Here is a 27,995-nt window from a genome sequence, read left to right on the forward strand (position 1 = left end):
TCTGGAAAACAAAATGCAGAGCAACTTCCTGGGACCTGCCCTCCGGCTCAGCTTGTTCTACGTGCTGCCTCAAAATCCCATTGCTTCAGCTGCTTCTTTTTGCTTCTCTAACCAGCTCTCTGCTTCCACTGCAACCTTCCTTCCTGGGGCTGAGCTCTGGAGCTTACCAGGCTCTGTGCTCCCAGGGCCTGAAGCAGCCCTTGCCTCCTCAGTCCCAGGAGCTGCCTTTGGTGCCCTTCTCACTGCCCTGCCCTCTGTTGCCTGCCTACTCACTCTTACCTGCCCCTTCTCTTGCTGCTCTTTCAGCTCCTGCCTGAGCTGCTGGACCTGCTGGTGTGCTTGGCTGAGCTCTCCCTGAGTTTGGAGCAGTGCCTCTGATAAAGCACTCTTCTCCTTCTGCTCTTCCAGCAGCACCTGCACAGAAGGAAAGAGCAGAGGGCTTCACACTTCTCCTGCCACATCCGTGGCAGAGGCAAAGACTGATGGGCTCACGTGCTCTCACAGCACTGGGCTGCAGCTCCCCTGGGCTACTGCCTGCCCCGGGGCAGACACAGCTTCCCAGGAAGTGACTTAAAACACGGCCACAAAGACATCTCTGGGTTACTGTTCAGAAATACTCCAGGCAAGTCTTGGAAAAGATTTTTCTCTTGTCTGTGTTCCTGTTGCGCCCTCCCCTTTCCCACATAAGAAAAGATCTACAAGCTCACTTTGGCTACGAACACATGCCAGTACACACCAAAAGGGGAGCGGAAAGAGAACAGTGAAGGTACCCTGAGGTACATCTTAGAACAACAGAGCACAAGAGCAGCAGAAAAATCTCAGCTGACAGCTGATGTTTCTGCCTGGCTTCCTATGAGAGGGCTCAGTCCTGGTCCCAAAGACAGCCCCATTCAGCTTTCACCTCCCCTAATTCAATGTAGAAGACACAGAGGGCAGGCTCCACACAGCCCCATGTCCTGCCATGTCCCACAGCTCCAGCTTTGCAAAAAATCACACCAGTTCTCCTCTCACAATCATTACCTGTCGTTTGGCATCTTCAAATCTAGTTTGTTCCTCTTCTTGTTGGGCCAGCAGGGTGGCAACTTTCTGCCTCATCTCAAACAGCACCTTCTTGTGCTCCTGCTCTCTCTCTGCCTTCTCTTTTTCCCATTGCTCCAGCGTCTCCTGCATCTCTGCATGGTGCCTTTCACGCTCACTTGACTGAGGAGGGGAGGAAAAATTTGCAAGATGAAGTCCCAGGCAAGCTCCTTGCCGAAACAGGTGAAGCTTCATCCCTCCCACAACCCCCAACGGGAAAAGACAACAGCACTCCAGAAACCGTGTCCTGTCATGGAATTCAAAAGGAAGCTCAGCAGGTGCAACAATCACAGACTCGTGGAACCTCTTATCTTGGCAAAGACCTTCCCAAGCGTTGAGTCCAAGCATTCAGAAAAGGAGGTGTCACCTTCCCCTCTCTGATGCCCCAGTCACAAGGACTGAAGGACCAGGGACAAGGGGCCTGTTCCATTTGCTTCCAGCCCAAAGCTAATCCCTCTGTCCACTGTGGAAGCACAGCAAGAAAGGAACCGAGTTCCCACGCCTGCAGCCAGCAGCACTGTTGGCATCTGCTCCACACTGGCATCTGCTCCACGCTGGCATCTGCTCTGTGGCAGGTGGGACTCAAGGACAATCCTGCCCTGGGCTGCCACGCTTTGGGTGGGCACTGCCCAACCTGCTCTGGAACTCCTCTTACACCCTCACTGAAGCTCTGGCTGCATTTACTGTCCCAGCACCATCCTGGGGGCCTTCAGGCACTTCCAAGTCTGAGCTGCTGGTTCTGCTGCCCGGCCCAGCAGCGGGAGGCCTCTGGCAGAGGATTGCTGCCCTTTCACACCCTCAGGCTCTGCTTGTGCTAAACCAACCCACAGGGCTGGCTTGGACAATTCAGAAGTGTACTGTCCCCTACCAGGTCTTGCAGGAGCTTCTTTATTTCCAGCTGCTGAGCAGTTCCCTGAAGCCTGAGGCTTTCGTGATACTGCTGCTCTGCCTGCAGGAGCTGTTGAGCTGTGTCCTCCCTTTCCTGCCTCCTGAGAGCTCTCTCTGCTTCCAGCTCACGTTGCAAGCACTTCACTTCTCCTGCAAACACGACCAACACCAAGAGTCAGAGTCTCTACTGACTTTACTGACCTCAGGCCCTTTGAGTGCCACCAACCCCACCACTCCTCAGAAGCCCTGTGGACAGAGGCAGCTTTACAGGGTGTTTAGCTGCTCTAGGAAGGGGCAGCACCACAAACAAAGCACACGAGATTCTCACCTTCTAGCACCTCCTTGGTCTGTGTGACTGAGAGCACTTGAGCCTCCAGATGGTTCCAGGTAACCTCCAGCTGAGATATCTGCTGCTGAGCAGCACACAGCCTGGATTCCAGGCTCTCCTTTGCTGACCTACAAGTTGCACACACAGAGAGACATGAGTTGCTTGCCCCAGACTCCCACAGCCGGTTATTCCAGGACAATGTGGCTCAAGATCCTCACACCTGAGTATGGGAAATGAGTGACGTGGAAACTCGCCCAGACAAGGCACATTTGTGCCATGTCAACAGCAGAGCCGGGCCCTCAGAGTGACTGCCCAGGCCTTCCCTATGGCCTGGCATAGCACAGACAGCCCAGCCCAACTTGGCCTCAACAGCCAAATCTACATCTGAAAAGCACAGAGAGTACTACAAACCCCTGTGTAGTGTTTAGCACCTTTATCATTACAGCTCTTCAGCCCTGTCCTGCCTAGGGTTTGCTCCCTGCCTTTACCTGGTCTCTGCCAGCTGCTTGGAAAGGTCATGTTGGTGGCGCTCTGTGGCTGCCAGTCGGCCCTCAAGGGCAGCCTTCTCACGGCCCAGCAGCTCCTTCTCTCTGCACACCTGAGCCATTTCATGCTCTTGGCCAGAGGATTCCTGGCGCAGCTGCTCCAGAGCCCTGCCCAATGACTCTTGCTCCTGGGAAACCTGCAAGTGGGACAAGGTACAGCTCGAGCCCTTCCTCAGGAGCCCTGTGCAGAGCCAGCCAGTGGCACCTCGCAGGCAGCCAGAGGACAAGGAGCACCTGTGCTCTGGGCTCAAAGTTTCACAGCACCTGTCCTGGGCAGCTCTGATAGCCTGGGCTGCCAAAAGCCTCTGGCACTGTTACCTTGGAAGTGCTGTGTCAGGCCCTGCTGCCCTGCCTGGGACCAGACAGCTCCTTCCCAACAAGCATCCCTCCTCCAAACTCCGTGTTGTCACCCAAAACCACTGCATCTTCTACTTTTGCCACTTTGCAAACAGAATTTCTCTCTGGACCTATTTCTTTGATGGACAATTTCAGGAAGGTTTGACAAAGCAAATTTACTTGCTGAATCAAGGGAAAATATACAGGATTTCCCCCTTCAAAGACAAAACTCACATCACAGCATCACCTCCTCACCTATCAAAGCAACTCTCTGGAAGGAGAGGATGCCTCGCAGGGAAGTGGCTTTTGTGCTGAGCAGACATTTAGTGACTGATGGACGTTAATCTGGCTGATGTGGCCAAAGCAAAACCTCTGCTGTGCATTTGCCAAACCTACCACATTCCCCAGAACTGAGACTGTCTGACAGAGACCCTCAGAAACAAAGCCTTCTCTTGCAGCTATCCTGTAACACCCGATCCAAACCTCCCCTGGCACAGCTTGGGGCTGTTTCCTCTGCTCCTGACCCTTGTTCCCTGGGAGCAGAGCCTGACCCTCACCTGGCTGCACCTTCCTGTAACAGAGAGCTCTAGAGAGCAAGAAGGTACCCCCTGAGTCTCCTTTTCTCCAGGCTGAGCCCCTCCAGCTGCCTCAGCCACTCCTGGTCACTCCTGTGCTCCAGACCCTTCCCCTTCTCTGTTCCCCGTTTTTGAGGCTCTGTGGCTGCCCAAAGCAACACATTTTGCAGAAGCATGCAACGCTGTGCTGATGAACATGCATATTCCTGGCTAATCAATGCATGTGCCATCTTGAGCCAGGTGTTCACAGCAGTGTGCCTGTCTTCTACTGCCAGAAACAGCATCTGGCTTGATCTGGCTGCCACAACTCCCACTCCCACACGTGCTGCCTAGCAATAAGGTGTTCAGAGCCATGCTAACATCATCCCTCTCTTGCTCCAGCTGATCCCTCTGAAGCTGCCATTCCTCCAATGTCTGCCTCTTGACTTCCAGCTCGCTCTACAACAGTGGGTCTTCTCCCTCGAGTATAGCCAAGCCCTTCACTGTACAAGAAGGGGCAAGACGAGTTTTCAAGGGAAAACCAGTCTCATTTCCCAAACCAACCTCCATTCTGTCCTGCTGCTCTGTCTGTTCTGCCTGGGCTGACGCTTCCTTCCTCTGCTTGGTGTTCTCCAGATGGACACCCAAGGCTCCTGGCTCCGGGATTCCAGTGCACTGCAGCAGCATTTCCCTGGACATCTCAAAGTTTGCACGGTCACTGCAGAGACAAGGCTCAGTCAGAAGAATCAAGAGGCCTGAAGAGTCAGCAATGCCATTTTCAGCACTCCAGGATGGAGCTGGGGGTAGTGGGCTAAGGAAGACCTTGCTCCTTCCCTCCCAAGAAAATCCTCCAGAGGCAATGGGAAAGGCAGGATTTTGCCTTCCCTCAGTGAGAAGCAGTGGCTGGGCAGGGGTGCACAAAGAACAGAACTCGAGGAAGCAGCAGGGCAAGAAGTTCTATTCCAACATGGCTGTGCAACTCCCAGACAGCCTTGGGACTCACAGTAGAGCATGAAAAACCAGACAGGATGATGCTCGAGAGCCACACTGAGGCCTACACATGGTAGGCAGGTGACTTCTTCACCCAGGGCACCTCTGAACTCCCAGGCCTGCAAGCAGATTGTTTCTGGAATGCAGGAGGAGGAGGAGGAAACACTCACCATCTGATTTCTTCTACCAGAGAGTCTATGTGCTGGAAGTGCCTTCTGATCCTCTGGCTTCTCTCCTCCATTTGATCAAAATATTGCTGCATGCGCCCCCAGGTCTCTATAGCTTCCTGAACCAATTCCAAGGGATGCTGTTCACCACTGGATGTCAGAGTTGAGAGGATATTCCCAGGACTGTCGGTGCAGATGATGGAGTTGGCCATGCCGTCACTGTTGTCTACCAGTGCCTGAAAGCCCACATCCAGCTGTTAGTCAGGTATTCTGCTCCTATTCCAAAGCAGCACTGAGATGCTTCTTCTGATCCCACAAGAACCAGCGTCAATTCATGGAGAACCAGTTTCAAAGTGCCAGCCAGCTCAGCAGAGTTTACTCACCTCAGGGGCTCTGGAGGAAGGTCCCTGCTGAGAAAGCCCTCGAGCTCCCTGCAGGAGCACAGGGAAGAGCACACTCAGACTGCATGGCTGCCCCTGAGGCAGTCGCCTCTGAGTGCTTCCCAGACTGTCCCAGAGCACAGCAATTCCAGCTGAGCTCTTCCTCCCCTCCTTGGCAGTATTTTCAGCCCAGTAGTTTGACAGCAGTGCAAAGGAACATGCTGGAAGGTGTCTCATCACTTGTAAGAACACGAGAAGGGGAGTTGCCCAGAGCCCCACCCAGTCTGCCCTTGAACACTCCAGGGATCCAGGGGCAGCCACAGCTTCTCTGGGCAACCTCAAGACTGGGTGCCAGGGCCTCAGCGCCCTCATAGGGCAGAATTCCCTCCCAGTGTCCCATCCATCCCTGCCCTGTCTTGGTGGGAAGCCTTCTCCTGTCCCTGCAGGGCCCTGGCTTAAAACCCTCTCCAGCTCTCTTGCAGCCCTTTCATGCATTGGAAGGGACTCTAAAGTCGCCCTGGAACCTTCTCCAGGACAACCCCAACTCTTGCATCCTTTTCCCTTGGCACATGTGCTCCAGCCCTTGCAGCATCTTCCTCTCATCCTTGTGACCTCCTCTGGGCCCCTGGGGGTCATTTCAGAGATGCCTGGGAGAAACCCATTCTGGACTCTGGGAAGCACTGAGGCTGTGCTGTAATTTGGGTGAGGGGAAGGCAATGAAAAGCTGCTCCCTTGTTTGTGCCCACGGCCTCCAGTGGGACAAGGACAGAGGAAGAGATATGGCTGTGCTCTGGGATGGCCAGGAGCCACCCATTCCCTCCCACACTGTCCCCACAGCGAGCACCAAAGCCTCTGCCAGCTCTGGAACAGCCAGCTGTTAATCCCTTGCTATTCCCAAAGGGAACTGTTCCCCAAGGCACAGCCCAAGCCCTCTCCGGTCCCTGCTGGGCTTGGCACAAGGAGAGCAGCAGCTTTTTTCACTCACCCGCCGGGACTCCATCTGCCCCTTTCACAAGGAGTGAGAAACAGCAGTGACCAAAGGCCCTTGGCCTTAGCAGGGTCTAAACCCCAGTGACCAAAGGCCCTTGGCCTTAGCAGGGTCTAAACCCCAGTGCCCAAAGGCCCTTGGCCCTAGCAGGGTCTAAACCCCAGTGACCAAAGGCCCTTGGCCTTAACAGGGTCTAAACCCCAGTGCCCAAAGGCCCTTGGCCTTTGCAGGGTGTAAACACCAATATCCAAAGGTTCTTGGCCTTTGCAGGGTCAATAGCACAAATCCAAGTGCCCTTGGCCTTTGCAAGGTCCAAGCCCCAAAGATCATGAGCTGTTGACAGCTTCAGGGTCCAAACCCCAATAGCCAGGAGCTGTTGATTGTTGTCAGGGTCCAAACCCCAGCATTCCATGGCCTTTGTGACACTTGTCAGGGTCCAACCCTCAGCATTCCATGTCCTTTGTGATGGTTGTCAGGGTCCAACCCCCAGCATTCCATGGCCTTTGTGACATTACCAGGGTCCATAGCCCAGCATTCCAGGGGCTGTTGGAGAGGCCCTCCATGGCTCTCCCCCCATCCCAGCTCCCTGCTGGTCCTGGCAGGGGCCCTGCCTCCCCTGTGTCCCCAGAGCCCTGTTGGGCAACTGGGCAGGGACCCGGCTCATAACATGAGCTCGAAGTTGCTGCTCCAGACAGTGTCAGTTTTAAGGCTCAGCATTCTCAAGACCTGCAGGCTCTTTAGGGATGTGCTTAGTTCCTGAGTCACAGGAATTCTTCTGTCTTTCCTGACAAAGGATAGATGGAAGAAAAAGCCTACAAAGGATCTTGCTGATTACAACTGTTATGTGTAGTAGATGTAATTCGCGCCATTTCCAATATGATATATGTGATATTTGTTAAAGTATACATGTTTGTATTAGGATTCCCCCCCCACCCTCGCAGGAGAGACCAGGTGTATTTTAGAAACTGATTTACAAGTAAGAAGGAGTGGCTCGCCAGGAGATGGGCCATGTCTGGGGAAATACAGAAACCCCAGGTGCTGATTGTTCTCGTGAATGACCCGAGATGGATATAATGGAAATAGTTAAGCAGATACATGTGAATCAACAAACTCCAGACACTGAATTGTTCTTCCTCATCACCAAAAAGAAAATATTATTAACAAATAGACTCTGAATAGAAGAAAAGACTGACTGCTGAAATCTTGGCCTCAGGTGGAATTTTCCATGTAAAAATCCCTTGTGCCAGGATGGAGGTGTGTGGGCACGGAGGAAAACCTCTGATGAGGCTGACTCCTTGTTGCACACCCAGGGCCGACCCCGGGCTCGGCTCTGTTCTTTCCTTGTGGCTGGCTGGATAGAATTTGATTGCAAAATAAATATTTTATTTTTCATATTAATTTGGCTGGACAAATTTTCATTTATAACACAACTATTCATGAAAAGTAATGCTTTGCCTTTAGAACAGCCACATGAGGAGGAAGAATGGTGTTTCAGGGGCTTTTCAAATTTCTACAGAGAAATGCCAAGAGCAGCAGTGTTTAAGGCTCACAAAATAAATTAAGAATCCTGAGACAGACACAAGTGCATTTATTTCTCTGCTCTCTTTTGGCAATATATCACTAAGTCTTCCAGACAGAAGTAAAGTCTTGCTGCTTACATCAAAGATTCCTCTCTAGGAACAGACCTTCAAGAACTAAATGAGCCTGCTTGCCAAAACTTTGGCAGGTACTTTTTGCCCTCATCTTCGACAGCGCTCGTCTGTGACCTAGGGAGGAATTTTGTACCCGCGTTGACAGGAATTGGCTCCTGAGCAGGGCACAAATCCTGCGTGGAAGAGAAGAGCTGCACCTGCCTTCTGCAGGGCCTGTCTCTCCAGAGATGACGGCCCCAGGATGTCACTGCCAAGTTAAGGCTCAGAGATCGATGCAGCTTCAAGTCTCTGCTTCCACAAGAGCAGCTTTGGGCTCCTTGAGCTTCTACTAAATATTACTTAATTTTGAGAGATTCCTAAAGGGGCTGTGGGGTTTTTCTTGGTTTTGCCATGTTTCAGTGCAGTTTTCCTTTCCCACATTCCATTGTTTAAATGTAACGAAAACATAGCCTAAAATATTTCATACTTATTCACATTTATTCCATGTTGGTCGGTTTTGTGCAAATTTCGAGGAGGTTTTGAGGATTTTGGGGTCATTTTGTGTACCCTGGCAGCCAATCCCTGAGGCACGTTTCCCCGCTGTCACTCACTGAGGGCGGCTGGGCTGAGGCCGGAACTTCTCCCCGCCGCTCGCCTGCCTCGCTGCCAGGGGCCCCTTGTGACTCTGAGCTTTGCCCAGCTGCCCCAGGCTGGACTGGTTTATACTGGTTTGTTCTCCCCCTGCCCAGGGAGCGGAGCTCCAGCACCCCCCAGCCCCAGAGTGTCAAATTCCCGTGGCTACAGGGTCGTGTCCGCAAAGGAGACAGAGGAGTCCTGTAGCAGTCCCTTGACTGGAACAAAGGGAGAGAGTCCATCAGGGTCTCTCTCGATTAGCTAGAGCAAGTAGCCTTCTTTTCTCCTTTCCCGGCTGCATTTTCTCCTCAGTCCCTTTCCCCCTTGGCTGAGCTACTTGGGAGGTACTCGGCACTTCCCTATCCGCCTGTCCATGCTCCCCTTAGTATGTGCCCTCTGTAAGACACACAAGCCATGATCATTGCAGTCAGCTGAATCCATTCATTTGTTTTAGAAAGCTTTACTAATTGACATGGACTTCTTCTCAGGGAAGAAGAATAAAGACTTAACAGGGTCTTGAATATTAACTTTGTGAGAAATTATGCTCACTTTTAAAATTGAAAAGGTTTATTAAACCTGAACAAAATTGCAACAAAAGTCTGTGTAAAACGACTACATAATATTGGCTTTCACATTTATGTATTAGCTTTTGTACCTGCTCAGTGATTATAAGTATTTAGAAAAAGTCCCAATTGTAACTCTTTTCAGCTGCTTGTGAAGAGAATATAATCTATCAGCTTAAGTATTCACTGTACTGCTCATAGAAATAGTGTAATGAATATAATATCTGTGTATCAATTATGGAAAGAAGAGTGCGGTTCATTTATTGTACTATAGAAAAGGCTTTTGTGTAACTAAGAAGAGCAATGTAAGGCCATCCACTGACCAACCCATCCAAGTGATAAGATAACTGTGACACTGTCGGAATCTGTGGGTATTGGTGATTCCGAGATTGTAGAAAGTCTCTGTCTTTCTGCCCCGTTGCCAAAGAAGAAGCCATAATTGGTCTGTGCTGTTTTCAAGGTTGTTTATTCATGCTTATCTATAACATGTTCTGCTGCCCTGCCGCAGTTCTGTCCTGCAGGGCAGCGTGTGGGGCTCTGCCCCCAGTGGGATGTTACAAACATTATATACCAGAAACTACGTGTATTATATTTACAATCATGTACCAATATCTATCATCTACATTAAACAGCGTGTCCCCAGCCTAAACCAACGGAAAAATGCCAACACCACAGTGAAACATGGAGGGCATGAGGAAGGAGGAAAAGGACAAGACACACCCAATTCCTCCATCTTGTCCCCTCTGAACCCCTAATCTAGAAACCTAAAATTTTACTTTTGCACCTGTGTCACACTTAATTATTACTCTTATCAAACACTCAGAACTTGTAATTCATCCTGTAAGATTGAAAACTCCTCTCCATGGACAGAGATCACAGACAGTGTCTCTCGGGGCTCTGTACAGGGGGGTTCCTGACCCCTGCCAGGGTCCCAGACCTGCCAGGGCAGCCAGAGGGAAGCCCTGGATTCCCACAACAATCCTTATCTCCCTTGCTGCTGCTGGGTGTTTGTGCCCATGTGGAATGTGTTCTGGAGATTGTTTACCCAAGGTGATTGCTTGATTGGATTCTGGTGATGGTGTTTGGATTCATTGATCAATTGGATCCACAGCTGTGTCAGGACTCTCAAGAGAGAGAGTCACAGGTTTCCAAGTTAGTAGTGAGTGAGAGCTCTTGCTAATGGAATATAGTGTCATAGAAGTAGAATAGAATAGACGATAAGATGATAGAATAATAAAGCAATTGATCAGCCTTCTGAATCATGGAGTCAGTGCTAACTATTACCCAGCTGGGGGCCTGTGGCAACAATTCCCCACCTCCCACTGGCAGGTTCAGCCATCCCCGGGACAGCCTGGCTCCATCGCAGTAACAGTGACTTGGGAAGACAAATGCCATCACCCAAACATTCCCTTCTCTCTTCCCCGGCCTTCCCTGTGAGCACAGTGCCATCCTCTGGCACAGTAGCAGCAGCAGCTGTGTGTCCCACTGTCCCCCAGCTGGCCAGAGCTCCTGGCAGCACTGCAGGGCTCATCCCCCTCCCTGCAGAGGGGAAACACGGAGCAGAGGCCCATGGCTATCTGCAGACCCACCACAGCTCTGAGGGTCACAGGGATGAGGATCTTGGATGAATGGGAATCTGCCTGGAGAGGGGTCAAAGCGGTGGAGCACTGACCTGAGCACCATCGCACTCAGCAGAAAGGTGAAAGAAGGAAGAAGTGAGGAGGTTTCCCTGCAGAGGTGCCTCACTGCATCCCCTGAAATTTGTCCTACATTTGCCCCAAGTCGCTGTGTCCTACAGGCTCCTTCTTCATACATTCCAAGTGGTCTCATGTCTTTGTGGTCTTTTTGCCTTCACTCTGCACTCCACAAAGCCTCAATGTGGTGTCCTTGTGAAGTCGTGTGGTCCCCACATGGTCTGTAACAGTCCATGGGGCTGATATATGTCTTATGTAATCTCTACAGTGCAAGAGATCTGCATATGGTCCCATGAGCCCTTTGACAGAGCCCTTTGGCCCAGGACAGTTCAGGTGTTTCTGCAGGCCAGTCTGAGGCAGGAGACCAGGCCCTGATGGCCCTGGGCCCACAGCAGTGTCCCCACATATTCACATACTACATCCCTGTAGCCATATCCCCTCGTATTCCCATACTACATCCCTGTAGGTGTATCCCTACACATTTCCATATCCCTGTAGCCCTATCCCCATATGTGGGAAACAGATTTGTAGAGAGTTCTCAAGGCCTGATGGAAGGCTCACACAGCCTCATCCATATGCAAACTTTGAGATAAGAAATGCTGACTTAGAAATGCCATGGAATAGATCAGGTATTGTTGAGAGAGAAATGGATCTAGGGAAAAGTTTCAAAAGATGGCCTTGCAAATAAGACTGGGTACTTTAGAGAAATAGAACTATGAAAGATGCAGGTTCCACGAGGAACTCCACAAGGAGTTGTTTTAGATGCTTGGCTTTAAAGCATCTATAGCATGGTGTGGCTAAAGCTGATAGGCCAAGAAACACTTGTAGTGTATTGTAATTAGGAAATAGTTGGCTTCTGATTGTGGTGGTGTGAATTATAGCATCTGTATTGTCTCATCCTTCTCATGAGACTCAAAATAGAATAAAAGTTTTTAAAACACCTCTCAGTTACCCCATCTCTAAATCTAAACAAATATTATCCAACATCCATGTATTCCCATACCCCATCCAGGTATCCACATTCCCATATCCTCGCTTTATATAGGCAAGTTCCTGCCCCGGTCCTCGGTCCTCCCCGCCGCCTTTCATGTCTCCTTGCTCCTTGCCGCTATTTTTGGGGAAAAAAAACCCAAAAAAAACCCAAAAAAACCCCAGCACATTTCCCCGAATGAGCGTGTGCAACGGGGAATCGAAACTCTTGGTCAGGGAGGCGGGACCAGGAGCAGCGGGCGGAGCAGGGCTGGAGCGGAGCTCCGAGCGCCAGCGGCGGCAGCGGCACGGGGCAGCAGCAGCTGCTCCAGCTGCTCCAGGAGTGGGCAGGGGTCCCCCGCACTGCCCACCATGGCCCTCAAGCAGCTGAAGGCGTGAGTGGGTCTGGGGGCACCTCTGGGTGTTTGTGGGGGGAGACAGGGCATGGCTGGAGTGTTCTGGGGGTCACAGGGGCCGTGGGTGGGGCAGGGGGCTCAAGGGCTGCTGGGGAGAACTGAAGGGTGACTGAGGGAGGTGGGGACTGCAGCGGTCAGGGCTCACAGGGAGGGTTTTTCACTGGGGGCTGCTGGATGTCTTGGTTTTGACTGGGAGAGAGATAATTTTCTCCCCAGAAGCTGCTCCAGTGCTGTGTTGGGGATTCAAAGTGAGAACAACGTTTGTAACACGCTGAGGCCCCGTTGAGCTGACTCCAAGTCAAGACTTCTCAGTGTCCCGTGCTCTGCCAGCAAGGGGAGCACGGCCAGGAGACCCAACTCAAACCGGCCAGAGGGATATTCTGGACCACAGAACCTCCTGCCCAGTCCAGAAACTGGGAGGGGGTTGGCCAGGAGCCACCGATTGCTACTGGGGAACAGGCTAGGCATTGGTCAGTGGGTGATGAGCGACTTCTGAGCACTGCTGTTTTCTCTCAGGTTTTATTCTGTTCTCTCTCCTTCCCATTACTATTTATAGTAGTAGCAGCAGTAATGTCAGTATATTTAGTCTTGTTTCAGTTATTTAACTATTCTTTACCATTTCTGGATTCTCTCCCCCATCTCTCCAGAGCAGCATGCAGCTGTGTGGGACTGAGTTACTGGCTGGGGTTCAGCCACGACAGTCCTTCTTGGTTCTCAACTGGGGCACAAAGAGTTGAGATAACAACAGATCTGAGCAGAGTGTGTTAAAACAAAGTTGTTGTGAGCATCTCTTGTATTTATTTAACAGCTGTGGGTCACAGTTTGTTCTCGGAGTTCCTGCCCGTGCACTTACAGGTGCATTTTATAAAAACCCTTCCCGGTGCGTGCAACCCCGTGGGAATGTTCATCCTCCCTTGGCTCTGGGCTTAGGTTATCATTGTGTTGTGGTTGGTAACACGGAGCTGTGCTACGAGAGAACGGCTGGAGCTGAATCGAAGCTGCCGTCTGTGCTCAGCATTGCCGTCCCCGCTGGGCTTCGGGAGCCATCCAGTGGGAACTGTCACTAATTACACCTTAGGCTTTTCTCCGGCGAGGGCCAGGCTATGAGACAAGTCTTCCAGCATAGTCTTCCCCTTCCCTTTCCCCTTCCCTTTCCCCTTCCCTTCACTGTACTCTGTGGTTACCCAAACCCTCAGGACAGTTTAAGCCCTGCCCGCAGCTCACACCATAAAGCCACTTGCTGTTCCCAGTGGGGCAGAATCAAAACGAAAAGGTAAAGCCTCTGAACCGACACAAGAACAGTTTAATGATTGAAACAAAACTAAATAGATTGATGTCACTGCTGCTACTAATAGGAATGAAAAGGAGAGAGAATGGAATAAAACCCAAGAGAAACCAGTAATGCCCAATAGTTGCTCATGCCCCACTAACCAATGCCTCACCCATCCCACAGCAGTGATCAGTGGCTCCTGGCCAACCCCCTCCCAGTACTGTACTGGGCAGGAGGTTCTGTGGTCCGGAATATCCCTCTGGCCACTTTGGGTTGGGTCTCCTGGCCATGCTCTCCCCTTGCTGGCAGAGCATGGGACACTGAAAAGTCTTGACTGGGCTCCAACCCAAACATCTGTGTGCAGCCAACACTGTTCTCATGCTAAATCCTGAATGTAGCCCTGGACACACTTCTGGGAAGTAAATTAACTCTATCCCAGGCAAAAGCAGTGCATTGGAGCATCCCAGGAAGAGATAGGGGTTTGGGGAAGTGTAGTTGTCATCCTTGGAGGTGGTTGTTTCAGTGGGTCCTGGGAAGGAAATGGGGTCCTTGACCCTTTCCAAGGAGAGGCACATCCTGTGGGATCCAAGGAGAACATGGGCATCTTGGTTACAGAGCCGCCCCCACACCTTCTCTCCCTCTCTCTGCTTTACAGGGAGACCTTCTGCCAGCGGGCACCCAGCTTCCTTGACTACCTGTCCAGCATCCTGCAGAAGTACCCGGACGGAGGGCAGATCCTCAAGGTCAGATGCACATCACCCATCCGGGATCTCCTGCCCAGCAGGGCAGCATTACTGCAGGCAGTGGGGCTGGTCCCTGTCCAGCACCAGCCCAGGGCCTTGGTGCCCAGCTGGGAGAGAGGGTTGATGCTCTTCTCAGGGCCTGGAGGGCCCAGGTGACCGGGCACTGATCTCCAATTCCAGGAGCTGGTGCAGAACGCAGATGACGCTGGCGCTAAGGAGGTCGTGTTTGTGTCGGATGAGCGGGAATTCAACATCACCGGAGGCGGCCTGGAGGGCACCCAGGGTGAGAGGCACTGTGGGCACCGGGAGAAACGGGATGAAGCTCTCGGGGGGCACTGGCTGGTGCTGGGAGGGACTGGGGGAAGTGGAACTGGTGAGGGGTTCTGGCATGTGCTGGGAGCACTGAGGGTACTGGGAGGACTCAGTGTTACTGAGGGGAGTTTTGTGGGACTGGAGCTTGTGGGAACACTGAGTGTGAATGACAATTCCCACTCCATGTCCCACTTCCCCCCTTATCCATGGATGGTGCTGACCACCAGGCCCAGCTCTCTTGGCCTACAACGATGCCGTGATGTTGCCCCAGGACTGGACAGGGATTCAGCGCCCAGGGGTGTCACACAAGCGGCAGGATCCTCACAGCGTGGGGCGCTTCGGCTTGGGCTTCACCTCTGTCTACCACCTCACCGGTGAGTGGCACTGGGAGCCCCAGCTGGGACTGAACCGGGGATGTGGGTTTTACTGCAGGCACCAAACTACAGGTGCTGGGGAGAACTGGGGGGCACTGGGGGTGTGCAAAATGGAGGGCCGTGTCCAAAGTGAGGAAACCTGAAGCTGGAAACCTGAAGCACTAGGAGGCTGGAGGGAGGCTGGCTGGCAGTGGAGAGCAGGGCTAGGGGGACAAACTGAGGGAGGACTGCTGAGTTGGGATTAAGCTTCGGATGATGGGAGGCACCGTGGGGATAAACGTGGGGCCATTGGGTGGGCATCTGGGTACATTGATGGCTTGGGATGATCTGGGAAGGCAGTGGTGTCCATGTCATCTCTGTGGCCTTACGGTTCCCTTGTCTCCAGACCTACCAGGTGTGCTGAGCCCCCCATACTTGGGCGTGCTGGACCCTGAATGCCAGGTGCTGCCTGGTGCTGGCAAGCGCTGGGACGTCTCTGAAGCCCAGGACCTTCCTGGCCTTTTTGAGCCCTTCTGGGCTGGGCTGGAAGCTGTGGGACAGCACGGTGCTTCAGCCCAGGGCACCCTCTTCCGCTTCCCCCTTCGCCGGCAACCCTCAGAAATTGCTGCAGGGGTCTCCAATGCTGAGCGCATCTGCAGCCTCATGCAGACTTTCCTCACAGAGGCCCCTCTTGCCCTCCTCTTCCTCCGCCATGTCCGCCGCGTGGCCCTGCACCGTGTGGCCCCTGATGGGGTCCAGACACTCATGGGAACACTTGTGGCATCCCCTCAGCCTCTCCCTGTCCCAGTGCCATCGGGGGGTGAGGGGCTGAGTCTGGCGTGGTGCCTGGTGGCCCTGCACAGGGATGGGGTTGGTACTGGCAGCAAGTGGCTGGTGGCTACGGGCAGGGCCACTGAGGGGCCAGTTGTGGCTCTGGGCAGACAGCTGGGGTGCAGCCCTGAGGTGAGCCTGGCACACCCCCTCCACGGGGCCTGCCAAGGGCGGCTCTGCTGCTTCCTGCCGCTGCCAGCCACTGATGAGACCGCCACAGGGCTGCCTGTCCATGCCAGTGCTCCCTTTGCCCTCTCTGATGATCGCCGCCATCTCCGCTGGCCCCAGGAAGGTGAGGAGGGTGAGGAAGATGCCCACTGGAATGCTCTTCTGCTGCTCGAGCTCCTGCCCCGGGTCTACAGCCACCTGGCCGCCATGGCCGTGGCGCTGCCCGGTGCAGATGCCTACAGCTTGTGGCCAGACCCCGAGCGCACGCCGAGCTGCGGCCGGATCCACAGCCTGGTGAGCCGTGTGTGCCAGGAGCTGGCGGCTGCCCCCGTCCTGCTGCCGGCCGCAGACGGGGCGGCGGGGCGGCTGCGGGCCCTCGAGGCTGTGCTGCTGCCAGAGGCTGCGGGCGATGCTGCCACACGGCAGGCGATCCAGGCCTTGCTGGTGGCAGCCGGGGAGCTGGTGGCCGAGGTCCCGCCCCACGTGTGGAGGGGGCTGACTTTGGGGATGCCCAAGGGTCTGCGGGAGGCCACGGCGGGACACGTGCGGGAGGTGCTGCGGCGCCACGGGGCCGCAGAGCTCCCGGCTGCCGGCCGCCTCTGCCTGCTGCGCTACGTGGCCGGGGATGGCTGCCACGCTGAGCTCTGGGGCCTCCCCCTCCTGCCTCGCGCCGATGGAACCTTCGTGGCCTTTGGAACTGCATCAGCCGTTGTCTACGTGGACACATCCGACTGCCCCAGGTGAGCCCACGGCCCCCGGCAGCTCTGTTCCTTGCAGAGTGGGCAGCACAGCCAGTTGCCCGCAGTCACAGCTCTTGCTCTTGAATTGGGGACGGGAGGCACGGCCAAACCTGGATATTTGGCACTGGATATTTGGGCTCCTCACTGCCCTCCTTCTCTCACCTAGTGTCACCAAGTGGGAGCTGAGGCAGATGCCCAGAAAGCTGCTCCCCATTACCCTTCTGGTGCCCCAGGACATCTGTTTGTTCCCACAGGGAGCTCCTGCCTGGCTTGGCCGGGTCCTTCCTGCCCTCAGACCTGGAGCCAGGCTTGGACAGCCTCCTGCGGGGCATTGCCAAGGAGGGTAAGAGATGGGAGTCTCTGGACCACTTTTACGTCCCCTGCTTGCTCCCCCTAAATTCCAGCATCCCCAGGTAACCTTGTACACCTTGGGTTCCTCTGCAGCCCCAGTATCTCCCTGTACTTCCCTGTCTCTCTGGAGATGCATGTGCTTGCTGTTCTTCCCACATTGCTCTGTCCCCTCTGTGCTCCCTCGGGTCCTGGGTCTCACTGTGTTCCTCATCTGAAGATCTCTGTGCTCCCCAGTACTGGTTCCCCTAACACCTTTTTACCTCCCACATCTCTTCCTTATATCCCCACCCATCTGGGGTTTTTGGGTTCTCTGTGCTCCTACTAAGGGTATCCACCATCCCTCCAGAGCCCAGGTCCTCCCACATCCCCCATGGGGGCCACCCATCCCCTGTAGTTCTTTTTCCCACATCCTGTGTCCCCCTCCCTGCCAGGTCCCAGGTCCCACAGGTTTCTAGTCCAGCCTCTGCCTCTCGTACACAGGTCTCTTCCCCAACCTGGTTCTGCTGGATCCAGCCGTGACTGTACAGACCCTGCGCTTGGCTCTGCCCCCCACCTGGACATCCCAGTCTTCAACCCCAGTGACCTGGTGCCCAGCCCAAGGGCTCCCCCAGCCCCCAGCCTCCTGGTTCCCAGCCCTGTGGCAATTTCTGGCCCACCACGTGGAAGACCTGGGCCCTCTGGAGGGGCTCCCTCTCATAGCTCTTTCCTCACTGGATGCCCCCACTGTCCGTCTGGCTCCACTGATACCTGAATCCAGTCGTATCTTCCAGTATGGGAGGACCAGCTCCTGCCACCTGCTGTGGCCTCTGTGCTGGAGATTCTGGGTTGCCCTGTGGTGCCACCAAGCATGTGGCACCGCTCCCTGTCCCGCTATGTCCTGCCTCCATCCCCCCGCAATGCCCTGCGGGCCCTGGGCAGGCAGGGGCCTGCAGCACTGGCCTCCCGCATGGCTTCACTTCCTGATGCAGATGTGGTCGTCCTCCGTCTCTATCTGGCAGACGTCCCATCCCTGAGCAAGCAGGACATGGGCACTCTGGCTGCTCTGCCCCTCTTTCTGCCACTGCCCTGCTTGGCCACCCCACAACCCACGGGGCTGGTGCCAGCCGCTGCCACCCCGGTGCTGGAGCCAGAGCTGGAGCTGCCCCAAGATGTGGTGCTGCCGGAGGCCGTGTTGCGGTGCCGGGATGAAGTTGACCGGCGGCTACTCGGGAGGCTCCAGAGGCCCCTCATCAGTGCAGCCTGTGTGATGCTGAAGGCCATCAGAGCCGTGGCCCAAGGCGCATATGCGGGGAGAGTGGCTGAGACACAGGCTCTCCTGCTCTGGGTACTGCAGCACGGAGACACTGTTTTTGCACAGAGCCCCCCGCTCCAGCAGGCCTGCAGCAAGCTGGCCTTCCTGGAGACCCCTGATGGCCTCGCATACCCACAAGACCTCTACGACCCCTGTGACAGCACCTTGCAGGCCCTGCTGGCACCCGAGCGCTTTCCTCCTGCTGCCTTCCACAATCCATCTGTCCTCCGTGCGTTGAGGGCCGTGGGCTTGCGGCACGGTCAGGGGTGCCTGCTGCCCTCAGACATCCTGGCAGCTGCAGCAAAAGTCAGTCAGGGCGGCACGGCAGCTTTGGACAGGGCTGAAGCACTGATCACAGTCTGCAACCAGCCCAAGGCACTGGATGGCTTCAGCGCTGCAGAGCTCAGGCAGCTCCAGGCCCTGCCATGGGTACCTCACTCCAAGTGCACAGGAGAGCCTGGGCAGCCCTTCCTGCCCCCCAAGGAGCTGCGATCCATGCAGTACCAATCCCTGGTGGGGCTTGCCATGCCCCTGACTGATGCCTTTGTGCCTGAGGCAGAGAAGAAGCTGGGGCTGAGCCAGACCCCACCACTGGAGAGAGTGTGGGAGCAGCTGAGAAAGCTGGCGGGGCGTGGGGACATGGATGAGGTGGGTCCCGCTCTCCAGCCCATCTAGTGGCACATGCAGGAAAACCTGAAGGCCTTTGGGACTGCCCCAGATGGTGCTGTTGTGTGGACTGAGTCTGGGCTTGTCCTGCCACGTGATGCTGTACTGGGCTATCCTGAGAAGTTGGAGCTGGGGCTGCTGGTGCCCCGGGTGCCCCCTGACTTCCTGCCCTACAGCTGCCTCTTCAGGGCTTGGGGGGTGGCTGACGGGGTGAGTGAGGAGAGGGCGGTGTCGGCCCTGCGCTCCCTGGGGCAGGACATAGACAGGCGCAGCTCCAGAGCGGGCACTGCCACAGAGTTGCAGGTGGTTGTAGCAGTCCTGGAGTGGCTGAAGGGACGGGGCCACCAGGGCAAGGGCACTGTGCCAGTTCCTGTGAGGATCCCGCAGGGCTCGGGCTTTGCCCTCCGCCCAGCTGCCTCTGCCGTGTACCTGGACATGGAGCTGGAGGAAGAGGAGGATGTTCCAGAGGTGGTGCACGAGGCAGTGCCTTCCAGCACAGCCATGTTCCTGGGCACGGAGTGTCTCAGTACACGGGTGCTGGGCCCGGAGCCATTCACAGCCTGTGGCCCCTCAGAGCCCATCACTCTACGCCTCCGCAACATCCTCCGGGAGTATGACGAGGAGGGCGATCTCTTCACGGAGATGGTCCAGAACGCAGAGGATGCCAGCGCTACTGTGTGCCGCTTCCTCCTGGACCTGCGGAGCCACAGAACGGCCACCTCTGGGCTGCTAGACCCAGGCATGGCTGCCTGCCATGGCCCAGCCCTCTGGGCCTACAACAATGCCCTGTTCTCAGAGGATGACTTCCAGAACATCACCCGGATTGGGGCTGCCACAAAGGAGGGCCAGGCAGGCCGGATCGGGCGCTTTGGTCTGGGCTTCAGCTCTGTCTACCGTGTCACGGATGTGCCAGCAGTGCTGAGCGGGGAGACACTGCTCATCTTTGATCCCAATGGCACCCGTCTGAGCAAGCACATCCCCAGGGCCGGCTCCCCTGGCATCCGCCTGGACTTCTCTAGCCGGCCACGCATCCTCCGTGTCTTTGCTGAGCAGTTCCAGCCCTACAACGGTATCTTTGGTTGCTGCCTGCCTGAGCCAGGACCCTTTCCAGGGAGCCTTTTCCGCTTGCCTTTTCGCACTGAAGAGGAAGCTGTGACATCGCAGATTTGCTCTGAGGCCTTTGGTGCAGAGCGCATCCAGTCCCTTGGGACTGCTTTCCTTGGCTCTAACAGGCTCCTGCTGCTCTTCCTGAAGAACGTGAGGGAGCTGTCTCTGGAGATGCTGCCAGACACGGCCACTTCTACAGAGGATACCATGCCTCTGGCCATGCTGCAGCGAAAGGAGATCCGAGGCTTGGGGTCCCCTGGGGATCCCCCAAGTTGGGCAGCCATTGAGCAGCTCTCAGCCTGTGAGGAGGAATCCAGGACAGTGTGGCACTACCTGGTTTTGGTGTGTCAGGGTGATGGGGAGTTGCTGGAACTGTTTCACCAGAACACACAGGCAGGACTCCATCCTCCACTTCCCATGGCTGGTGTGGCCCTTCCTCTTGCCCCTGCCAAAGATGGCAAGTGGGTGCCACGTCTGGATGCTGAGAAGGGGCAAGTTTTCTGCCACCTTCCCATGCTGGTCATCTCAGGGTTGCCAATCCACGTGCACGGGGCCTTCAGCATCCTCTCAAATCGCAAAGGGCTGTGGGACACGGCAGAGCGGGGCAAGTGGAACCGAGTGCTGCTCCACAATGCCGTGCCGGCGGCCTGGCTGCGGGCACTGGACCATCTCCGTGCCATGCACGAGGCAGGTGAGTTGAAGAACTATGAGTATCATGTCTTCTGGCCAGACATTAGCACTGCCCGTTACCCCTTTACAGAGGCTGTGACTGGTTTCTACCAGGCTGTGGCAGCCAGGAGTGGCCCAAGGCTCTTTTCTGATGGCCATTCCTGGTGCTCACTGCAGGACGCCCGCTTCCTGCACCAGACTGTAGAGAGACACCCTAAGCTGGGTACTGTGGCACAGCGAGTCTTTGCCATCACCGTGCCCCATCCCCTGTTGGCTGTGGCCTTGCCTGGGAAGGTGCAGGAGGGCCTCGGGAAGGCGCTGGATGCTGGAACCTATGACTGGAAGCGCTTTCTCTGTGAGCTTGTGCTTCCCAACTTGGAAAATCTCCCTGACGTTGACCGGAACCTGCTGCTGCTCCATGCGCTGGATATGTCTCATGAGGATGTGGACAAAGTGCTGCAGACAGTGCCCTGCATCCCTGCCACCCCTCATGGCCACCTGCAGTTCATCTATCACCTGGTGCATCCCAGAGGTCGCGCTGCCCCTTTATACAGCCCTGAGGATGGGCGCTTCCCCACTGGGCATGCCTTCCTGGAAAGACTAAGCCAACTGGAGAGGCTGGGCATGGTGAAGAACACCGTAGCCCTGCCAGAGCTGCTGGAGAGGGCAAAGACTGTGCAGCTTCTCTGGACCAAGAATGGTGCCCAGGGCTGCCAGAGGGCTGCCTGCATCCTCGAGTTACTTCAGGATGCAGTGAAGAAGAGAACAACCGACACCCTGCAGGCCACTTTCCAAACTGTGCCCTTCCTCCCTGCTGTACTACGCAATGGCAAGCTTGTGCTGCTGCCAGCTACCCAGCTCTACCATCACCTCCATGACCCACTAGTGGGACTCACCAAGCCTATCTTGGCTCCTAAAATGCTGGGGAAAAACTTCAGCCTCTCCGAGGAGGTAGCATCCTTCTTGGGGCTGGACCGGCAGATATCATCAGCTCAGGTCCTTGAGCAGCTGCGGGCACTCAGACATTTCTCCAACACTCTCCCTTTGGAGACCCTGCAGTACAGCACCAACTGCTGCTACAAGCACCTGAACATGATGCTCCAGGAACAGCACTCCGGCCGGGATGAGGTAGCTTCTGCAGTGGACTCCGGGGAGCCCTTCATCTTGATGGGCTCCCACTTTGTGCTGGTCACAGCTGTGGCTGATAAACTGTCATTTGAGGCTGCCCCATACCTTTATCAGCTCCAAGAGCAGTACAAGCCCTACAGAGAGCTCTGGGAGTGTGTGGGGCTGCGCCACACATTCACCTGGAATGATTATGCCCAAGTGCTCTGCACCCTGGCAAAGACACATGCTGGAAAGCCACTGCCGGCCACGGAGCTGGATCTGGCCCTGCGGCTGGTGTCTTGTGGCTTGATGGAAGATGGCACCCAGCCAGATGCCTGCCACACCCAGCAACTCTTTCTGCCTGATGAGGAGGGCATTTTGCACCCATGGGACAAGCTCTACTTCAATGATGCACCATGGATGCCGTTGGACAGAGATGTCCTGCTGTGCCGTAAACAGCTGTCCCGAGATGCAGCCCTGCGCTGTGGGGTGGCCACCATACGCCACCGAGCACTGGAGAGGAGTGAACTCCTCACTGATCACCTGAGCCTCTGGGCACAGCCATTTGGTGCCCACGAAGATTTGCCAACACGACTGAAGAACATCTTGAAGGAGTACTCTGAGTCCGCTCCTGATATAGTCAAGGAGGTGCTCCAGAATGCGGATGATGCTGGTGCGGGGCTTGTGCACTTTGTGTGGGACCGCCGGCAGCACCCAGCAAAGGCCACTTTTAGTGAGAAATGGAACATCCTGCAGGGCCCTGCCCTCTGCATCTACAACGACCGCCCCTTCCAGGAGCATGACATTGAAGGCATTCAGCGTCTGGGGGTGGGTGGCAAGCAAGGCCGGCAGGATGTCACAGGCAAATATGGCCTTGGCTTCAACACTGTCTACCACTTTACTGACTGCCCAGCCTTCCTGACTGCAGACAGTACCCTGTGTGTCTCTGATCCCCATCTCTACTACATGCCCCCAGCCACAACTGCGAAGCCTGGTAGCATGTTTGCTGTTGACACTGACTTCAAGAAAAATTTTCCAGACATTTATGACACCTTCCTACCATCCTTCTTCAAGCTGAAACAGGGCGTCCTTTTCCGGCTGCCGCTCCGCACTGCAGCTGAGGCTGCCAAGTCCAGGGTGTCTGACATGGTTGTGCGAGACCAAGACCTCAAGGACATGGAAGAAACACTGGCTAAGGAAGGTGAGGACTTGGTGCTCTTCCTCCGGCATGTCAACACCATCATCTTCTCTGAGATCCCCCCAGCTGGGAAAGAGTTGGTGCAGAAGCTGCGAGTGAGCACGAAGGTCACGGAGGAAGATGCAAAGATGAGACAGGATTTTCAAGCAAGATTAAGCAAAGCTGTGGATGGGAACAGCCCCACCTCTTTCTCCTGTACCATGAAAGTCAAAAATAGCATGGCTAAGACCACAAGTTTGTGGAGGGTGGTCGCACAAATTGGGGTGCAAGGTGGGGCTGAGGAGTCTCCGGTGCTTAAATGGCTGCCCTATGGGGCTGTGGCTGCCCGCCTGGAGCCTCTGAACCGAGTCACAGGCAGAGCCTTCCGCACCCTCCCACTGCCCTTGAACACTGGGCTGCCTGTGCACATCAATGCTAACTTCTCTGTGGATGCGGCCAGGTGCAGTCTCCACTGGGACAAAGGCGGCACAGAGGCAACCTGGAATGACTTCTTGCTCCGGCGCTTGGTGGCTCCACTCTACTGTTACTTTCTCACCAGGCAGTGGAAAGCCCTGGAGCCAGAAAAGCTGCAGTACAGGTCCCTGAAACTCTGCCAGCAGCACCTGGACTTGCACTTGCTCCAGTTTTTCCCTGTTACAAAAAGAGTGTTACCTGTCTTCCAGGGCATGGTGAGAGAGGTCTACAAGCACATCAGTCATGCACGCCTGCCCCTGGTGCCTGTGTACCACAGGAAGTCATCTGACACGGTGAGAATAACATGGGCATCTCCAGGTGGATCGGACATGCTAACAGAGCCATACTTCCTGAAGGAGAAGTCTCAGCCAGAAGTCCAGGAAGTGCTGCAGCAACTGAACATGAAACTGGTTCCAGCATTCACCCACCTGCAGCAGATCCGCGAGGAGTTCGTTGAAGCCCAGGTGAATGCTGTGGTCTTAGGGCCAGCCTCTCTCCGGTGCTTCCTCAAGGCCCTGGCTCTGCCTGTGCCCTGCAGGCTGGCTGAGACACCCCTGAGGACCCCAGAGAGCTGCTTCTACCTGCTGCAGTACTTAACAGGATGGAACAGGCACTCCCAAGGTACTCACAGGGAAGGGGGCAAGGCAGACCTGGAAGGCCTGCCCTTGCTGGCCACAGAAGATGGTCTTCTGAATGCTTTCAGCATCCACCACCCTGTCTTCAAGAACTCCTTTGCCCACCTCTTCCCCAAGCACAGCCACCGTTTTGCCCAAAATTGTATTCCTGAATGGATCCCACCTTGCTTTGTGAAGGAGCTTGACCTCCCAGAGGCCACACCACTCATCCAGGAGGCATTGGGTCAGCTGGAGTGGACCAGAGAGGGGGAAAACTGGCTCAAGGAGCTGTGGACCTTCTTTGACAGGATGGTTCTCTCCAGGACCTCAGAGGTGGACATGGAGTCATTCGTGAATCATCTCCAGAATATGGCAGTGCTGCCTACTCAGGGGAGTAAGACAGACTCAAAGCACCTATTGTCACTATCGTCTCTCTCCAAGGTTCTTTTTGAGTGTCACTCTGAAGTGGAAAAGGTGCTGCACAAACTGGGCATCCCTGTGCTCCAGCAGTCCCTGCTGCCCTGGAGATTTGCTTACTGTTGCCTGAAGCCAAGGGCACTGCAGGTTACAGATCCCAGGGCTGTAGTGGCTCATCTGGCAGACACAAGAGCTGATCTGTGCTGGGGGGATTTAGGGGAGCAGGACGTGTCAGCCCTGCTAAGGTTTGTCCAGCAGGGAGAGCTGGATTCACGTGCACTGGAGCAGCTCCAGTATCTGCCTCTCTTCCAGAAGTTTGGGGGGGGCTACGTAGCTGTGGCTCCCTACCGCAAGGTGCTGTTACTCTGCAGACAGTTCCCGCCAGTGCCCTCGAGTGCCCAAACCCTGTACGACTTGGACAAAGACATGCTGCTTCTCACACCAAGCCCGCACCACGAATGGCTGGCCAAGCATTTGAAGTGGGAGTTCACCGATGATCAGAAGCTCTTCCTGACTGTGGTACTTCCCCGGCTGCCCCAGCTCACACAGCAAGACCTCCTGGAAGCTGTATGCTTGTTCTTTGTCCTGCAACCCAACTGTTCCACTCAGAGCGTGGATGCTATTGTGGCAGCTTTTCAGAAGGTGGCCTTTATACCAGATGCCCACAGAACACTGCGCCTGGCCTCCTACTTCTACCATGACATGCCCTCCTTCCACACCCTGCGGCTCCAAAACCGCTTTGTGCCTAAGTCTTTCTTTAATAAGCTACCTTCGAACTGCAAAGAAATTGTGGATTTCTTCCTTAAGGCAGGTGTCCGCACCAGCCTCTCTGTAGAGGACTTTGTGGCACTGGCTGAGGAGATAGAGCGTGAAGCCACTCAGGCTACATGCCATGCTGCAGAACTGCTGGAGCGACAGCAGGAGATGCTCAAGCAACTTGCAGTCTTGTTGGAAAATCCTGAGTCAGTGTGTTTCCTGAGGAAAATTGCCTCAATCCAATTCCTGCCTCCACTGGATATCCCCCCAAACTTGGTGAACCTCTACCCTCCTTTTGCAGATTGCACTAAGGCAGTGGCTCTGAAAGGCAGCGTTTCCTACTGCAAAAATGTGGCTGAGCTCCTGTGGACATCAGCCACCATCCTGCCAGAATCCCTTGAACTTGAGGAGAGGTCCCTGAAGGCCATGGAAGTCCTTGTAGAGATACCCACTGCCCTGGTGGTGGCCAACCTGGAGCATGTGTGCAGGGCAGCCTGCTCGACACACCTGCAGGTAAGCACACGGGCCAGAGTGCTCCAGAGCATGTACAGCTTCCTGCAGACTCATCTGAAGGAGGTGGACGCAGAGCACCTGGCTGAGCTGCCCATGGTGCTGGCCAAGTCATGGGACATGGCCAGGCCACGGCAGGTGGTGACATCCCTCCCAGACGAGGCTGACTTTTACCCCTACCTCCTCACGCCTCACCCCAACGTGGCTGCCTTTGCAGATCTCCTGCAACACCTTGGCGTCGTCCTGGTCCCCACACTGACTCACTACAGCCGTGTCCTGGTCCAAATCTACCAGGAGAGCCATGGCACTGGAAGCCTTTCCAGTAGCCAGAAGAAGACAGTCCTGGTGGCCACACGGCATTTCTTCCAGCTGCTGCGGGAGGAACCGGAGCCCCCCAATTGCTCTGCTGTGGCTGAGCTGTATCTGCTGAGCACTGCTGACTGCCTGGAGCCATCCCACAGACTGTGCTTCAATGACTGTGTGCCCTCAGAGACCGCTCGGGCCCTAGAGAAGACCTTTGTGTTCATGGCTGCACTGCCAGTGTCTGGGTGTAATGTCAGGTGGCTGCTGCAAAGGCTGCCAGCACACCTGCAGCCACGGGCGCTCTCAGAGGTGACAGAGAAGCAGCTGGAGGAGGGTAGTCCTCAGCCATGTCGTTACGGCTCTCAGTGCGCTGCGCAGAGGCGTCTCCGGACGCTGCTGGTATCCCCGTGGTTTAGGCTGGGGCTGGAGTCCCTGCTGGATTGGCAGACCCCCAAGGCAATGATGGGAATGGAGGGGGATGGTGGCTTTGCAGTGGAGCAGGTGAAAGTGCAGTGCTGCAAGGACATCTGCACTGTGCTGGTGCACAGCGGGGCAAAGGTGGAGGGCAGCTCCCAGTCACAAGTTATTCATGCGTGCCTGTCTGGTGGTGCTCAGCGGCTCCTCTCCATCCAGCATGTAGACATGGTGCTGAACCGGCAGCAACTGAGGGTCGTGGAGACACTGGCACAGGAGATCAATAACATCCTGGGTGGGCAGCTGGAGGCACGCGCTTTGTCCGTGCTGCGTGAAATGCTGGTCTGCCAGGAGCCACAGGACGTGGCCTTGGTTCTGGAGGAGAACAGTGTGGCACTGGTGCATGCTGCACCAGAGCCAGAGAAAAGGCTGCAGGAGGAGGCTGAAGCTGATCCATGGAAGGATCCCAGCCTGCCAACCTTGAGGCCTCTGCATGATGTCAGGGGGCCAAAGGGGTGGGTCCCATACAAACCTGGCAGTGCTGCCCAGCACCACAGACAGGGAGGCTGTGGCTCCTGGCTGAGCAGCCAGGAGCTCATGGCCCTGACTCCATCCGTCCCCGAGGCCCTGCGTTGGCTGTGTCAGGCCACGAGTGACCTGCAGGCAGCCCGCAATGACATCCGGCACTGCTGCCCCAACTGGGTGCTCTTCAAAGTGCACCAGGCCCTGGAGAAGGCACTGGTGGCGGCTGTGCTTTGCCGTGGTGAAGCTTTTGCGGGCCATAGAGGGCTGATGGGTATGGCCCAAAGGCTGGAGGCGGAGGAGCCGGAGCTGAGGGGCCTTGTCCTGGACGTGCAGTGGCTGTGTGACTGTGGTACGGACGGCAAGGCCACACAGTACCCGAGTTACCATCCCTTTCCCGTGACCCCCAGTGAGGCCTTCCCCAGCGTGGATGAGGAGGAGGTCCTGAAGCGGGCACAAAAAGTGCTAGTAACACTGAGGGACCATGTGGGCAGAAAGTGACAGGTCCCTACCACGGCGCACGGCACCTGGGCCAAAGGACCATCAGGCGCCCATCAGAGACCCACCATGGACCTGCTGTGGACTCGCCGTGGACTTGCCACAAACCTGCCACAGGCCATTCCAGACTGTCCAGCCCTGGCAGGGGAGTTTTGGTGGCAGACCAGGGCCCAGACCACTGGACATCACAGAGTTGCCTGTGCCATTGGCGTGTCTTGAGTGTGCAGTAAATAAAGTGCAAAATAAATGCTGCAATGCTGGAAGACTTTTCACTGACAGTGGAGTCAGGGACATGAAGAAGTCATGGGCAATAGGTGTGGAGAAGGTGGAGGGGGTGATGAGGGAGTTTGGAGAACTGTGTTTGGTCAATTTTGGCTAGCCAGGGGCTCACCGAGCCACTCCATTACGTCCCCTCGTTGACTGAAAAGGAGAAGAAAACGTGATAAAAATCCCACGGGTCAGGGAGATCACTCACCAATTACTGCTACAGTGAGAACAGACTCACCTTGGGGAAATGAATTTCTTTTAGAACCAATTAAACAG

General features: G+C 55.4%; 2 protein-coding genes across 2 annotated transcripts; one reads left to right on the forward strand and one right to left on the reverse strand.

Annotated features, from left to right (window-relative positions):
- Positions 1–695: 695 nt before the first annotated feature.
- Positions 696–3,147, reverse strand: LOC140680807 (uncharacterized). Its single transcript, XM_072919551.1, has 5 exons — positions 2,782–3,147; positions 2,294–2,421; positions 1,946–2,115; positions 1,021–1,200; positions 696–782 (listed from the first exon to the last, which is right to left on the reverse strand). Exons 1-5 carry the CDS (start codon positions 2,898–2,900, stop codon positions 696–698), a joined length of 684 nt encoding a protein of 227 aa, XP_072775652.1. The 5' UTR covers positions 2,901–3,147.
- An 8,880-nt stretch (positions 3,148–12,027) lies between these two features.
- On the forward strand, positions 12,028–27,707 carry LOC140680840 (sacsin-like). Its single transcript, XM_072919688.1, is given in 8 exon segments — positions 12,028–12,138; positions 14,085–14,172; positions 14,353–14,455; positions 14,712–14,858; positions 15,244–16,576; positions 16,831–16,919; positions 17,408–17,695; positions 17,698–27,707. Coding segments are annotated over 8 exon segments (11,829 nt in total). The 5' UTR covers positions 12,028–12,115; the 3' UTR covers positions 27,456–27,707.
- Positions 27,708–27,995: the final 288 nt, after the last annotated feature.

The sequence above is a fragment of the Taeniopygia guttata genome, chromosome 29, assembly GCF_048771995.1.
Source record: "Taeniopygia guttata chromosome 29, bTaeGut7.mat, whole genome shotgun sequence".
Taxonomy (NCBI): domain Eukaryota; kingdom Metazoa; phylum Chordata; class Aves; order Passeriformes; family Estrildidae; genus Taeniopygia; species Taeniopygia guttata.